General features: G+C 41.8%; 1 protein-coding gene across 2 annotated transcripts in view; it reads left to right on the top strand.

The window, feature by feature from the left end:
* klhl14 (kelch-like family member 14) overlaps nt 1–10,884 on the top strand; it is a 44,997-nt gene extending 34,113 nt beyond the window's left edge. For both annotated transcript variants that reach the window (XM_021589256.3, XM_090225480.1), the window contains 4 exons: nt 3,972–4,162; nt 4,495–4,653; nt 8,376–8,533; nt 9,496–10,884. In XM_021589256.3, coding sequence (XP_021444931.1) covers nt 3,972–4,162; nt 4,495–4,653; nt 8,376–8,533; nt 9,496–9,636 — 649 coding nt within the window. In that variant the 3' untranslated portion in view covers nt 9,637–10,884. The remainder of the gene's footprint in view (nt 1–3,971; nt 4,163–4,494; nt 4,654–8,375; nt 8,534–9,495) is intronic.
* The last annotated feature ends 4,911 nt before the right edge of the window (nt 10,885–15,795 follow it).

A 15,795-nucleotide genomic window follows, 5' to 3' on the forward strand; every position in this document is an offset into this window, starting at 1 on the left:
ATTGCAGGCCAAACTACTTGCCTAGAGAGTTTTCAGCTATACTTTTCGTGGCTGTTTATTTACCACCACAGACAGATGCTGGCACTAAGACCGCACTCAGTCAGCTGTATAAGGAAATAAGCAAACAGGAAACCACTCACCCAGAGGTGGCACTCCTAGTGGCCAGAGACTTTAATGCAGGGAAACTTAAATCAGTTCTACCAAATTTCCATCAACATGTTAAATGTACAACCAGAAGGAAAACAATTCTAGATCACCTGTACTCTACACACAGAGACGCGTACAAAGATCTCCCTCACCCTCCATTTGGTAAATCCGACCACAACTCTATCTTCCCGATTCCTGCTTACAAGCTAAAATTAAAGCAGGAAGCACCAGTGACTCGATCTATAAAAAAGTAGTCAGATGAAGCAGATGCTAAACTACAAGACTGTTTTGCTATCACAGACTGGAACATGTTCCGGGATTCTTCCAATGGCATTGAGGAGTACACCACATCAGTCACTGGCTTTATCAATAAGTGCATCGAGGACATCTTCCCCACAGTGACTGTACATACATACCCCAACCAGAAGCCATGGATTACAGGCAACATTCGCACGAAGCTAAAGGGGAGAGCTGCCGCTTTCAAGGTGTGGGACTCTAACCCGGAAGCTTATAAGAAAACCCCTCTGCAACTGGATCCTGGACTTCCTGATGGGCTGCCCCCAGGTGGTGAAGGTAGGGAGCAACACATCTGCCACGCTTATCCTCAACACGAGCTCCCCAGGGGTGCATGCTCAATCCCCTCCTGTACTCCCTGTTTACCCACGACTGCATGGCCAGGCATGACTCCAACACCATTATTAAGTTTGCAGACTACACAACAGTGGTAGGCCTGATCACCAACAACGACGAGACAGCCTTTAGGGAGGATGTCAGAAACCTGGCCGGGTGGTGCCAGAATAACAACCTATCCCTCAACGTAACCAAGACTAAGGAGATGATTGTGGACTACAGGAAAAGGAGGACCGGGCACACCCCCCAAGCAATTAAAATATTTGGCATAGGTCCTGAGATCCTCAAAAGTTTCTACAGCTGCAACATCAAGAGCATCTTGACTGGTTGCATCACTGCCTGGTACAGCAATTGCTCAGCCTCTGACCGCAAGGCACTACAGAGGGTAGTGTGTACGGCCCAGTACATCACTGGGGCTAAGCTGCCTGCCATCCAGGACCTCTACTCCAGGCGGTGTCAGAGAAAGGCCCTACAAATTGTCAAACCCCAGCCACCCCAGTCATAAACTGTTCTCTCTACTACCACATGGCAAGATGTACCGGAGTGCCAAGTCTAGGACAAAAAGGCTTCTCAACAGTTTTTACCTCCAAGCCATAAGACTCCTGAACAGGTAATGAAATGGCTACCCGGACTATTTGCATTGTGTGTCCCCAACCCCTCTTTTTACGCTGCTGCTACTCTGTTTATCATATATGCATAGTCACTTTTACTATACATTCATGTACATACTACCTCAATTGGGCCGACCAACCAGTGCTCCCGCACATTGGCTAACCGGGCTATCTGCATTGTGTCCCACCCACCACCCGCCAACCCCTTTTACTATACTGCTACTCTCTGTTCATTGTATATGCATAATCACTTGAACCATATCTACATGTACATACTTCCTCAATCAGCCCGACTAACCGGTGTCTGTATGTAGCCTCGCTACTGTATATAGCCTGTCTTTTTTACTGTTGTTTCTTTACCTACCTATTGTTCACCAAATACTATATTTTTTGCACTATTGGTTACACCTGTTTGTATTCGGTGCACGTGACAAAGAAACTTTGATTTGATTTTGATTTGATTTTGAAATGTTGATCAACATAAGCTTATAGGTTCTCATGGAGTTTTTGATTAGATTTTCGATTACATTTGCATTGATGTCAGAGTGATTAGAGGGGCAATAGTGTGGAGTTAGCAAGTTTGGTAGGCTACTAACTTGCAGAATCCTACAGTAATTACCGTGACTAAATGGTCACGTGGAATTTGACTGCCGTCACGACTGGTGATTGCCGTTGTGGTGTTAATACGGTCACCGTAACAGCCGTACACACACACACACACACACACACACACATTAGTGTTAATATCGTCAACAATACCTATGATGAAAAATACTTTTCAACAAACTGTTTTTCCTGATGAAAACGAATGACAATAACGAGATGCCCTGAAAAAAGGAGAACTATTACCAATGGCTTTTTATTTTAGTTTACGAAAAGGTAACGAGATGAGAATTCCATGTGAGACTAATGGTCATTCCATTTGACATGAAACGCCTTTTCATCTGTTTTGTCCAATCATAAGCATGCATCCCTGTGCATAATATATAACGCAATCCTCTCATTGGCTGCTAAAGTCTTTCTGTTGCGTGGGCTGATTGCATTGATCTGGCTCCCCACACACTCACAGCTCCCGGTCACTTCAATCACTCGTCTCTGTTTTGAACGGATGCACTTGTAACAAACTAACAATAATGTCTTTCATCATCTTTGCTTTTTCACATCAGAAGCTCTGTTTTGCCATGTGCGCTGTTATTCATCTGTTTTGGCAATAACGAGTTTTGCTGAATATTAGGACTGCAGTAATACTTCTGACATTGTTGCAAAGCTCATGTTCTCCACTTTTCAAGGACATCACTGTTATTTAACCCCTTCGATGGTTATGATGCTGAAAAAATCAGAACCTAAATTGTTTAACCTGTAGGATTTATATCCTATAATCTATGATAAATTGTGGCTGGCATTGGTTACCAGCTAAGGTATACATGGTGATAGTGACGCCTCTATTTGGACAAGGCTATCTGAGTGTGCACATGGTGCAAGTAAGAGCTAAGAAATGCACCAACTAATATGTGACTAAAATGACTGACTAAACCAGACTAAAATTGTCCAGCGTTTTCGGCGACTGATAATAATTAAAATGAACGAAGGATGAAAAGACTAAAATGTGACTAAGACTAAAATATATATATATTTGTGTTGTTACTTTTTACCCCTTTTTCTCCACAATTTCATGATATCCAATTGGTAGTTAGTCATCCCATTACTGCAATTCCCGTACGGGTTCAGGAGAGGCGGAGGTGGAGAGCCATGCGTCCTCCGAAACACGACCCCATCAAGCCGCACTGCTTCTTGACACACTGCTCGCTAAACCCGGAAGCCAGCCTCACCAATGTGTCGGAGGAAACACTTTACAGCTGGCGTCCGAAGTCAGCGTACATGCCACCGGCCCGCCACTAGGAGTCGCTAGAGCGCGATGGGACAAGGACATCCCGGGCCGGCTAAACCCTCCCCTAACCCGGACGTCACTGGGCCAATTGTGCCTCATGGGTCTCGCGGTCGCGGAAGGCTGCAGATCGAACCCGGGACTATAGTGACGCCTCTAGCACTGCGATGTGGTGCCTTAGACCAAATATATTTTAAGACCAAAACTCAATCTAAAATAGCTGCAGAAATGAACACTGACACACACACACCACTGGCATAGCACACACCCCCACAGCCCCTGGGGGGGCCCAAGAGCTATATATATTTGTTTTTAATTACAGGAAATGTGCTTTAAAACGCAAAATGTTACCTCACCCTTATGGCAAAATGTGTAGAATAGCAGGAAATTTGCCCTATAACAGCAACATTTTCTCTCAGCCTCATGGCAAAATGTGTAAAATAGCATGAGATTAGCTATAAAACTGCACATTTTTCTCTCTGCCCCATGGCAACAACAAAAAAGATGTGACCCTTGCTCGAACCTTGTGGGTGGGCCCCTCAAAACTGTGCATACCACTGACACTGACACACACACACACACACACACACACACACACACACACATACACACACACACACACACACACACACACACACACACACACACACTGTCCTGCTTGTTTTAATTATGTTGTCTGGTTGACACCTCCTGCTCAGGAGAGCCAGTTTCTTCGCCTGCTGCCTGGATAAGCACCTGTATGTGATTGGCGGGAGGAACGAGTCGGGCTACCTCTCCAGTGTGGAGTCCTACAAGCTAGAGACTAACGAGTGGAACTACGTGTCCTCCCTGCCCCAGCCTCTAGCCGCACACGCTGGAGCAGTGCACAATGGGAAAATATACATCTCAGGTCAGACCTCACTCATTTTATAGAACCTTTATTTTACAAGGTTGTCCCATTTGTCCAAATACCTATTTTTCAAGGGACACCCACTGATCATCTTATTCATGAGAAATTAGTTCATGTTGGAAAATAAAAGCTGAAAAATTATTCACTCAGACACAGTCAAAATGAGAGTACAAAATCTACTGATCTGTAGTATTGTGATGAGTGCAGGACTGCTAAATATCACCTATCAATGCATACAGACTTTCCAAAAGCAGAGTGATGTGTCCATGGATCCTGATCCTGCCATTCGCAGCTAATAGGTCTTTATGTGTGTATCTGACATTCCACTATAGGAGGAGTCCACAATGGAGAGTACGTATCCTGGCTGTATTGCTACGACCCCATCATGGATGTGTGGGCCAGGAAACAGGATATGAACACAAAGAGAGCTATTCATGCCCTGGCTGGGATGAACGACCGCCTCTACGCTATCGGGGGCAACCATCTGAAAGGTAAGGACTGGCATGTCTCAGCTACTGTACTGTGCAGAATAGACTATGTGGATTACAAGATGGATTTTTTTGAATAGTTGTACTTAGGGTTGTTGCGGTGAGCATATTACCACACCAGGAGCCATGACTGTATTAAAATTCTATGTGACCGTTGAGTCACGATAATCTCCTTTATGCACTCTGGACCTGCGTACCCTTAGTACCCAACTCACTAACGACCATCAGGTCGCTGATGGCTCGGTACTCAGCACTCTATTGTCCCTCTAACCACTCTGACATCAATGCAAATACAATCGAAAATCACATCAAACACTTATCATCAAAACAGTATGTGCTTTTAAAACTCACCTCAATGTGGTTGATCATTTTGACGAAAGAAGTTCCAACAACAGGTTGAAACTGAGTAGAAAACAAAGTCGTCGTGGACGTTGTTTCAAAGCCTAACACAACGAAATGGACAGAGCTTTCTAAAGTCATTATTAATTCAAAACACCTATAGGCATATTATGCATATGCATAGGCCTATGAACCCAAGCCCGAAAAAAAATTCTGGAATTAACATAATTAACATAATACATTATATAGCCTACCACATATGCACGCAAGAAAAACATTTACGTGTTTTTATTTATTTAAGATATCTTTGGTACATAATTGGTTTAGCCTATACTTCAAAATTCAACCAATTCTAGTAATCTCCTTTGAATGTGTAGTGTATTATGCATCCTGGATGGACTTGTTACCTTATGCTACGCTCTAAACTTTCTATCCATGAGTCTGGGAGATAATGTATAGGCCTAGGCGATGCTGTTTGTTCATTGATTGTGCAGAGCGGTTTACAGAGTTAGCCTAAAATTGATAGTGAATTTCTATTTTAATAATTAATGGGCTGACACATTACCTTTAGCTGCAGAATATCTCACCAATGTGAGTTTCCATCTCCTTCCCTCTCTTCTTCGTTCTTTTCTTGAACCCGCATAGAGAGGGGCGGTCAGAACTATATACAGTGCCTTGCGAAAGTATTCGGCCCCCTTGAACTTTGCGACCTTTTGCCACATTTCAGGCTTCAAACATAAAGATATAAAACTGTATTTTTTTGTGAAGAATCAACAACAAGTGGGGCACAATCATGAAGTGGAACGACATTTATTGGACATTTCAAACTTTTTTAACAAATCAAAAACTGAAAAATTGGGCGTGCAAAATTATTCAGCCCCCTTAAGTTAATACTTTGTAGCGCCACCTTTTGCTGCGATTACAGCTGTAAGTCGCTTGGGGTATGTCTCTATCAGTTTTGCACATCGAGAGACTGACATTTTTTCCCATTCCTCCTTGCAAAACAGCTCGAGCTCAGTGAGGTTGGATGGAGAGCATTTGTGAACAGCAGTTTTCAGTTCTTTCCACAGATTCTCGATTGGATTCAGGTCTGGACTTTGACTTGGCCATTCTAACACCTGGATATGTTTATTTTTGAACCATTCCATTGTAGATTTTGCTTTATGTTTTGGATCATTGTCTTGTTGGAAGACAAATCTCCATCCCAGTCTCAGGTCTTTTGCAGACTCCATCAGGTTTTCTTCCAGAATGGTCCTGTATTTGGCTCCATCCATCTTCCCATCAATTTTAACCATCTTCCCTGTCCCTGCTGAAGAAAAGCAGGCCCAAACCATGATGCTGCCACCACCATGTTTGACAGTGGGGATGGTGTGTTCAGCTGTGTTGCTTTTACGCCAAACATAACGTTTTGCATTGTTGCCAAGAAGTTCAATTTTGGTTTCATCTGACCAGAGCACCTTCTTCCACATGTTTGGTGTGTCTCCCAGGTGGCTTGTGGCAAACTTTAAACAACACTTTTTATGGATATCTTTAAGAAATGGCTTTCTTCTTGCCACTCTTCCATAAATGACAGATTTGTGCAATATACGACTGATTGTTGTCCTATGGACAGAGTCTCTCACCTCAGCTGTAGATCTCTGCAGTTCATCCAGAGTGATCATGGGCCTCTTGACTGCATCTCTGATCAGTCTTCTCCTTGTATGAGCTGAAAGTTTAGAGGGACGGCCAGGTCTTGGTAGATTTGCAGTGGTCTGATACTCCTTCCATTTCAATATTATCGCTTGCAGTGCTCCTTGCGATGTTTAAAGCTTGGGAAATCTTTTTGTATCCAAATCCGGCTTTAAACTTCTTCACAACAGTATCTCGGACCTGCCTGGTGTGTTCCTTGTTCTTCATGATGCTCTCTGCGCTTTTAACGGACCTCTGAGACTATCACAGTGCAGGTGCATTTATACGGAGACTTGATTACACACAGGTGGATTGTATTTATCATCATTAGTCATTTAGGTCAACATTGGATCATTCAGAGATCCTCACTGAACTTCTGGAGAGAGTTTGCTGCACTGAAAGTAAAGGGGCTGAATAATTTTGCACGCCCAATTTTTCAGTTTTTGATTTGTTAAAAAAGTTTGAAATATCCAATAAATGTCGTTCCACTTCATGATTGTGTCCCACTTGTTGTTGATTCTTCACAAAAAAATACAGTTTTATATCTTTATGTTTGAAGCCTGAAATGTGGCAAAAGGTCGCAAAGTTCAAGGGGGCCGAATACTTTCGCAAGGCACTGTACATTGACATTTGTTTGGTAAAAACAGTAGGAGTCTATTCCATTCCAACTTTGATGCTGAAGTAGAGACACCTGAGTTGCCTAACCCGTTCACAGGATTGGTTAACTTTTGAAGTTCCTAGGGTCTCTCCACCGAGTTAGGTATATCTGGTTTTAGTTTTAATGTGCCGTATTGCTGGAATAAACTCAAAATACATTTCATATTCATGTTCTGGTGCCGTTCGGGCAGGTCAGAGTATTGATTGGGGACTTGTGGAGGAATGAAACTGTTTTTCTGGGTGATTTGTGATGTTTTATTTGTGCTTCCCATGATTGTGTTTTTTATTTTGACGGAAACTTCCGCCCAAAAAACTAGTCCCAAAATGTTTTTCTTGTCAGCGAACAAGTTTTCAAGATATGTAACTTTCCAAAAACATTCATCATACCCGTTTGATACATTTTATATCATATGATACTTTGTTTTGCATCATATGTATCATTTCTGTATTTTGAAAGTTTTATATCTTGAAAACTTCATTGCCGGCAAGCAAAGCATTTTGGGACTGTCAACAACGGACCAATGAAACAAATACCAAGAGATCGTTTTTGGGTGGAATTTTCCTTATGTATATATTACAGTACCAGTCAAAAGTTTGGACACACCTACTCATTCAAGGGTTTTTCTTTATTTTGACTATTTTCTACATTGCAGAAAAATAGTGAAGTCATCAAAACTATGAAATAACACATATGGAATCATGTAGTGCGATAAAAGTGTGAAACAAATCCAAATACATTTTATATTTGAGATTCTTCAAAGTAGCCACCCTTTGCCTTGATGACATGTGATAATGTATCTGTGACACTGTGATTCTGTAGCAGCTGATGCTGTGACTCCTTACAAGAGTCTCGGGCAGGTGTTTACAGAACATTAAGGCCTGTGTGATTAATAAGTTATTCCTCAGAGAAGGCCCGTTAGACATTTCTGTGCTGAGGTTGCAACTTGTATTAAACCAAATAGATTTTGATTGACTTTATCTGCGATCGCTCTTCTTTTTTTATTCACCTGTAAAATCCTATTTACAATCGCATGTATCATTAACTGTTATTTTGTGCTCAGGGTTCTCACACCTGGATGTGATGCTGGTGGAGTGTTACGACCCCAAAGCAGACCAGTGGAACATCCTCCAGACGCCCATCCTGGAGGGCCGCAGTGGCCCCGGCTGTTGCATACTGGACGATAGCATCTTCCTAGTGGGCGGATACAGCTGGAGCATGGTAAAGACGCATCTCACTATCAACTTGATATCATTCATTCACGGCAAACCTAGGTAGGTCGTTTCACAAAAAAGAGTGCCTTTTGCGTCCCTTTGATATTTTAAGTAGAAATTGTGCACCAATATTGAATTTTAAAAACCTGTTATATTAAAGGGATACTTCGGAATGTTGGCAATGAGGACCTTTATCTACTTCCCTAACGTTAGCAGAATGACTGGAAGTCCATGGTTATCTGCTAGCATGTTGGTAGATAGCCATAGACTTCCAGTCATTCATTCCGCGAATGCTAGTTAGCATTGGCTTAAGAAACTACCTTTAACTTCCTTCATATTGGACACAGAGACATAAAAATGGTATCCACAAATTAATCTGGGTCTGGGGAAGTATATAAAGGGCGTCATTGCCAAAATCCCAAAGTATCCCTTTAAATTAAATTCCCTTTAATATAGACCACATGGATAATTCAGTAAATCAGATAAATGTCCCTCCATCAACTCTGTATCACTTAAAGGGAAGTTTTCAACCCACAATCCAAACATTTCTCCAAGTTTCACCATCATTATAAAGCCTTAGTTATTTTGTTGCTTTGGCAAAGTCATTTTTTGAAGATTAAATGAATAACAATGTGATTAGTGATTCATTTATGTCTGTCCCTCATTTGAAGGTCAACCCTGTTATGTGAACTGAACTCTCGTTTTAATATGGTGAAACACTTTTTTTTGTGGTGGTGGTGGAAAACTGAGCGGGTCTGGAATAACATGTCAACCCCGGTACCCAGAGATAGACAGGCTAGAAATGTTTTATAAATGTCATACATTTTTTTTGTGAAGGTTGCGTTCAATTGCCACTCACTGTTGGACATAACAAGCTTCCATTCCCTCTGTCACGAGGGGATTTATGGTTGATTTAAGAAAATCGGCAACTCTATTTCAGTCATCGCTATTATTATTATTATGTTGCAGGGAGCCTACAAGTCTTCCACCATATGCTACAGCCCAGAGAAGGGGACCTGGACAGAGCTAGAGGGAGAGGTGGCTGAACCCTTAGCAGGCCCATCCTGCTCCACTGTCACACTGCCTGCCTGTCTGCCCTTCAACAAATAACACATCACTAGGTACAGAGCAGGATGAGGAGGGAAATAGGTGAGGAAGAGGATGGGGGATGGAGAAAAGGACCATCGATAAATGAACATTTGTAAACAAATGTTGTGATGAAGTACTCCAATCAGCCAATGGGATGTGTGTAAATTATTTTTTTACAGGTTTGACAAAAGAGCACTTTCGTTATTATTGCCTACTGAAGGTTTGAAAAAGTAAGTAATCATGTATTTCATGTATTTAAATCCCCATCTGTGTTGAACTTTTTCCCAGACAATAGTCACATTTCATGTCAGACTTTTTCTTTAATTGATAGTAAGTGTTTTTGGCTTATCTTGATATAGCACGCATAGTGTTTAACTGAATTGTTATAGCTTTAAAAAAATCAATTTGTATCTTGTTATTAGTAGGAGACATAAATCCAAAACAGAATGCAGTGTTGTTAAAAAGAATAGACACTGGAAACAAACTGTCTTGTCGACCAAATCACACTGAAACTGAGTTCTGGTTAATATGCTCTTTTTTTCCCAACCAAAATCATGATTCTGTGTACAGTATATTGTAAACCAGAGACTAACTAACAGTTCATCTGCAGCAAATGAATCATTCTTTAAGCTGCAAGCGAGAACAATTTTTACATTCAACATCGATTCTGACCTTTGTAAAAACGGCACTAAAAAACGAATAGGGTTATTTAAGGATGTTACAATCAAATGATTATTATTCATTGCTAGCCATTGGTATCCACGGGTAGCAAGTTTAACTGAGTGATAAGCTAGGTTTTATGTTTTATGTTCAATGTTACCTGTTAATGTTTAACAGAGCCTATTTCCAGAGAGCACACAATAAATTCCTCAAAAAGGGTACATCCCATTTACGATTATGATAAAGCACACAGTGGTCCTCAATGCACTAATGGTGAACCTTAAAAACAGTTGTGTGTAAGAATGGTTCACAAAACTAAAAGTTGAATTGTTGTTACCTTTAGTATGCTATGTTCAGAAACATGATGAAAAGTGAATTCAACTGTCATGTCCGCGTTCTACTATTTTGTCTAAGTAAGTGTGCAAGGTCCACACTGAATGTTGGTACCTGTTGAATTACATATAGATACGGTATGGTACTTTTTTTCTTGTAAATAATAGCTTGCAGTGGAACATTTTTGTGCACTCAACCTGGGATTTATTCTCAAATCCTGTTATGTCCTTTGCATTTTAGAATATGAAAATAAAAAGGAAACTTGACAACTACAAACGTCTCTGCAGCTTGTTTCAGGTACTGCAAATATTTCCAGTCAACAGACACTGCCTTTACATTGAACTTCCAGTATACAAGGACATTCACAGATCCATTCAAACAAAGTAACCATTCAGACATTTCTTGAATGTAATAACTGTCAAGCAGGGTTGGGTACGTTACTTTCTTAATGAAATCCATTACAGTCACTAGTAACCTGTCCAAGATTGTAATCAGTAACGTAACTTTCCGATGACCCAAATTTGGTAATGTAATCTGATTACATTCGGTTACTTTTAGATTACTTTCCCTTTAAGAGGCATTAGATGAAGACAAAAAATGTATGTTACCATTTGAATGACATCTATTGCAGGATAAATCAATGTTAAAGCTTACATAGCTGGCATATATGGATGTTAAATTTTACCCTATGGGCTGGTTATGTAGGATTCTTCTAACCCATTTCTTTCTATTACAGATAATAATACGATTAAATTGTCTTTACATTAAAAATCTATCAAAATTTAGTCATTCCAATAAATGTTATACCCCTTAGGACTTGGATATATTGAAGTATAGATTAGCCAAATTGTTTTACCTGAGCATGACCCCAAAATGAAGGATTTATTAGCCAGCCCTATTCTGTTTATGATTTTGTTGTCATGGAGGACTGATTGGGCTCATTGATTCGAGTTGAAAAATAAATGCTACGCTCATGGAATGACATGTTTTGAGCACTACTGAAAAGTGCTATTTACATGTGAAGAATGAATGCCATATGCTGTATTTGCTATAGGCCTATTGTTTACATTCTTTGTTGGTGACACTTTGATATCTTCATAATATGCAGCTGTTAAAGGGCAAGAAATTGCCAAGAAACTGAAGCTCTCGTACAACGCTGTGTACTATTCCCTTCACAGAACAGCACAAACCCGCTCTAACAAGAATAGAAAGAGGAGTGGGAGGCCCCGGTGCACAACTGAGCAAGAGGACAAGTACATTAGACTGTCTAGTTTGAGAAACAGACACCTCACAAGTCCTCAACTGGCAGCTTCATTAAATGGTACCCGCAAAACACCAGTCTCAACGTCAACAGTGAAGAGGCAACTCCGGATGCTGGCCTTCTTGACTCAAATGATGTCAGTTAGCCCATCAGAAGCTTCTAAAGCCATGACATAATTTACTGGAATTTTCCAAGCTGTTTAAAGGCACAGTCAACTTAGTGTATGTAAACTTCTGACCCACTGGAATTCTGATACAGTGAATTATAAGTGAAATAATCTGTCTGTAAACAATTATTGTAAAAATTACTTGTTTTCATGCACAAAGTAGATGTCCTAACCGACTTGCCAAAAACTATAGTTTGTTAACAAGAAATTTGGTTGGTTGAAAAACTAGTTTTAATGACTCCAACCTAAGTGTATGTAAACTTCCGACTTCAACTGCATATATATAATTTATAAGTCCAAAAATGGATGTAGCAACTATAGATTGCCCATTTAACTCTCTCAAAAGTGTGCATGTTTGAGCATGTCTCCATTAGTCATATATATATATATTTTATCAGCATGAATTAGATTGAGCAATAAAAGCCCCACTTTTATTCCATAGGCTTGGATTCGCACTATGCAGCTGTTTTTCCATAGGCTGGGATCCGCACTATGCAGCTGTTGTTCCATAGGCTTGGATCCGCACTATGCAGCTGTTGTTCCATAGGCTTGGATCCGCACTATGCAGCTGTTGTTCCATAGGCTTGGATCCGCACTATGCAGCTGTTGTTCCATAGGCTTGGATCCGCACTATGCAGCTGTTGTTTCATAGGCTTGGATCCGCACTATGCAGCTGTTGTTCCATAGGCTGGGATCCGCACTATGCAGCTGTTGTTCCATAGGCTTGGATCCGCACTATGCAGCTGTTGTTCCATAGGCTTGGATCCGCACTATGCAGCTGTTGTTCCATAGGCTTGGATCCGCACTATGCAGCTGTTGTTCCATAGGCTTGGATCCGCACTATGCAGCTGTTGTTCCATAGGCTTGGATCCGCACTATGCAGCTGTTGTTCCATAGGCTTGGATCCGCACTATGCAGCTGTTGTTCCATAGGCTTGGATCCGCACTATGCAGCTGTTGTTCCATAGGCTTGGCTCCGCACTATGCAGCTGTTGTTCCATAGGCTGGGATCCGCACTATGCAACTGTTGCAAGAGCGCAATTTTCACTGGCTGTCCACTGGTTTCAAAAACAATGAGCTTAAACTTATTGAATTCAACCATTGTGTTCAAAAACACATTTAGATTTGTGAACAGCCATCCACAACAACCACGATCCGTGAGGCGCTAAATGAGAGAGCAGAGGTGTGATTCACGTATCGCCGCAGACTACACCACTGCTGTCATCCTTACCGCCAAGCGTTTATTCAAGTTGGATAATCTTTGGATGCCGACAGCAGTCGCACCATTGGAAGACATAGCTTGGACTGTAGCCTTCAAAAGCCTATTCTTGCTCTTTTCCCCCGCGATCCAAACACATTTGGTGTGTCATCATAGCGGTCTCAGATTTAGTGGTCATCAATGTGGTCTCTGACTTGTGGTCAGATACGCTCAGGTGTCCAATATTTTTTTCTGCAAATATCATTAAATTTAAAAGTAATCCTTGAAGTAATCATCTAGTTTTTTTTTTTGGTATAGAGGTCCTAGATGGCAGGACGCTTGGTGATGTACTGGGCCGTTCGCACTACCCTCTGTAGTACCTTGCGGTCAGAAGCCGAGCAGTTGCCATACCAGGCAGTGATGCAACCAGTGCTCTCGATGGTGCAGCTTTTGAGGATCTGCGGACCCATGCCAAATCTTTTCAGTTTCCTGAGGGGGAATAGGTTTTGTCGTGCCCTCTTCAAAACTGTCTTGGTGTGCTTGGACCATGTTAGTTTGTTGGTGATGTGGACACCGAGGAACTTGAAGCTCTCAACCTGTCCCCTGCAGCCCCCTTGATGAGAATGGTCCTCTTTTTCCTGTAGTCCACAATAATCTCCTTTGTCTTGATCACGTTGAGGTTGTTGTCCTGGCACCACACGGCCAGGTTTCTGACCTACTCCCTATAGGCTGTCTCGTTGTTGTCGGTATGTATCAAGTTGAGGGAGCATGCAATTGGCATGCTGACTGCAGGAATGTCAACCAGCACTGTTGCCAGAAAATCGAATGTTTATTTCTCTACCATAAGCCACCTTCAACGTCATTTTAGAGAATTTGGCAGTACGTCCAACCAGCCTCGCAACCACAGACCACATGTATGGCGTCGTATAGGCTGATTTCAACTTTGAAAAGAGTGCTCCATGGTGGCTGTGGGGTTATGGTATGGGCAGACATAAGCTACGGGCAACGAACACAATTGTATTTTATTGATGGCAATTGGAATGCAAAGAGATACCGTAACGCGATCCTGAGGCTGGGCGATTGTCGTGCCATTCATCCGCCGCCATTGCCTCATGTTTCAGCATGATAATGCACACGTCATGTCACAAGGATCTGTACACAATTCCTGGAAGCTTAACATGTCCCAGTTCTTCCATGGCCTGCATACTCACCAGACATGTCACCCATTGAGTATGTTTGGGATGCTCTGGATCAACGTTTATGACACCCTTTTCCAGTTCCCGCCAATATCCAACAACTTTGCACAGCCATTGAAGAAGAGTGGGGCAACATTCCACAGGCCACAATCAACAGCCTGATCAATTGGTGGTCATAACAGATACTGATTGGTTTTCTGATCCACGCCCCTACATGTTTTTGAGGGATCTGTGACCAACAGATGCATATCTGTATTTCCTGTCATGTGAAATCCATAGATTTGGGCCTAATTAATTAATTTAAATTGACTGACATCCTTGTATGAACTATAACTCAGTAAAATCTTTTAAAATGATGCGTGTTGCATTTATATTTTTGTTCAGTATATGTAAGAAGTTGTTGGGTTGTTCTGCTGGTTAACTTTCCTTTCGTTGATCTGGTTGTCTTATTTAAGACGTAATTATTGGCAGTGTACAAGATTTTCTTTCAATGCATCACACAACAGAACACTTAAACTGGATCAGTTCCTGGATGGGAGACCAGATGCTGCTGGAAGTGGTGTTGGAGGGCCAATAGGAGGCACTCTTTCCTCTGGTCTAAAAAAAATATCCCAATGCCCCAGGGCAGTGATTGATTGACACTGCCCTGTGTAGGGTGCCGTCTTTCGGATGGGATGTTAAACGGATGTCCTGACTCTCTGAGGTCATTAAAGATCCCATGGCACTTATTGTAAGAGTAGGGGTGTTAACCCTGGTGTCCTGGCTAAATTCCCAATCTGGCCCTCAAACCATCACGGTCACCTAATAATCCCCAGTTTACAATGGGCTCATTCATCCCCCTCCTCTCCCCTGTAACTATTCCTCAGGTCGTTGCTGCAAATGAGAATGTGTTCTCAGTCAACTTACCTGGTAAAATAATAAATAAATAGTGTCCTCCAGCAGGTATTCAAAGAAGCTGTTGCCCATCCTAATTTTTATGGCCAACTCCTCTTGCATCTCCTGATGCAGAAAGAGTCCAACAGGCTACGTTAGGTCCAGCAGTGTGTGTCAATTTTGGACAATGATAACACACTTGTAAAAAGCTTACCAGAATGTGGTCCACGCTGTCCAGTTTCCTCTGGCTTGAGGCTTGTTGCGAAGGTCTGGCCAAACTTATTGGTTAGGTCCACCTCTACCTTCTTGCAGCCATTGGCCTTTAAAACCTCACAAGCAGTGATAATAAACATGCACAGATGCAAGTCCACACAGAAACACACCCAAACACGGGAAGACTTGACTCCACAAATCCTGCTTCTGTTTCACCTGAACCTCTGCCATATTATCAAAGCTGAGGGTGCACTTGTAGGTGTGGTGTCTGTCCTCTGGCT

Source organism: Oncorhynchus mykiss, chromosome 28 (genome assembly GCF_057628025.1).
Source record: "Oncorhynchus mykiss isolate SJ-2025 chromosome 28, ASM5762802v1, whole genome shotgun sequence".
Lineage (NCBI taxonomy): Eukaryota > Metazoa > Chordata > Actinopteri > Salmoniformes > Salmonidae > Oncorhynchus > Oncorhynchus mykiss.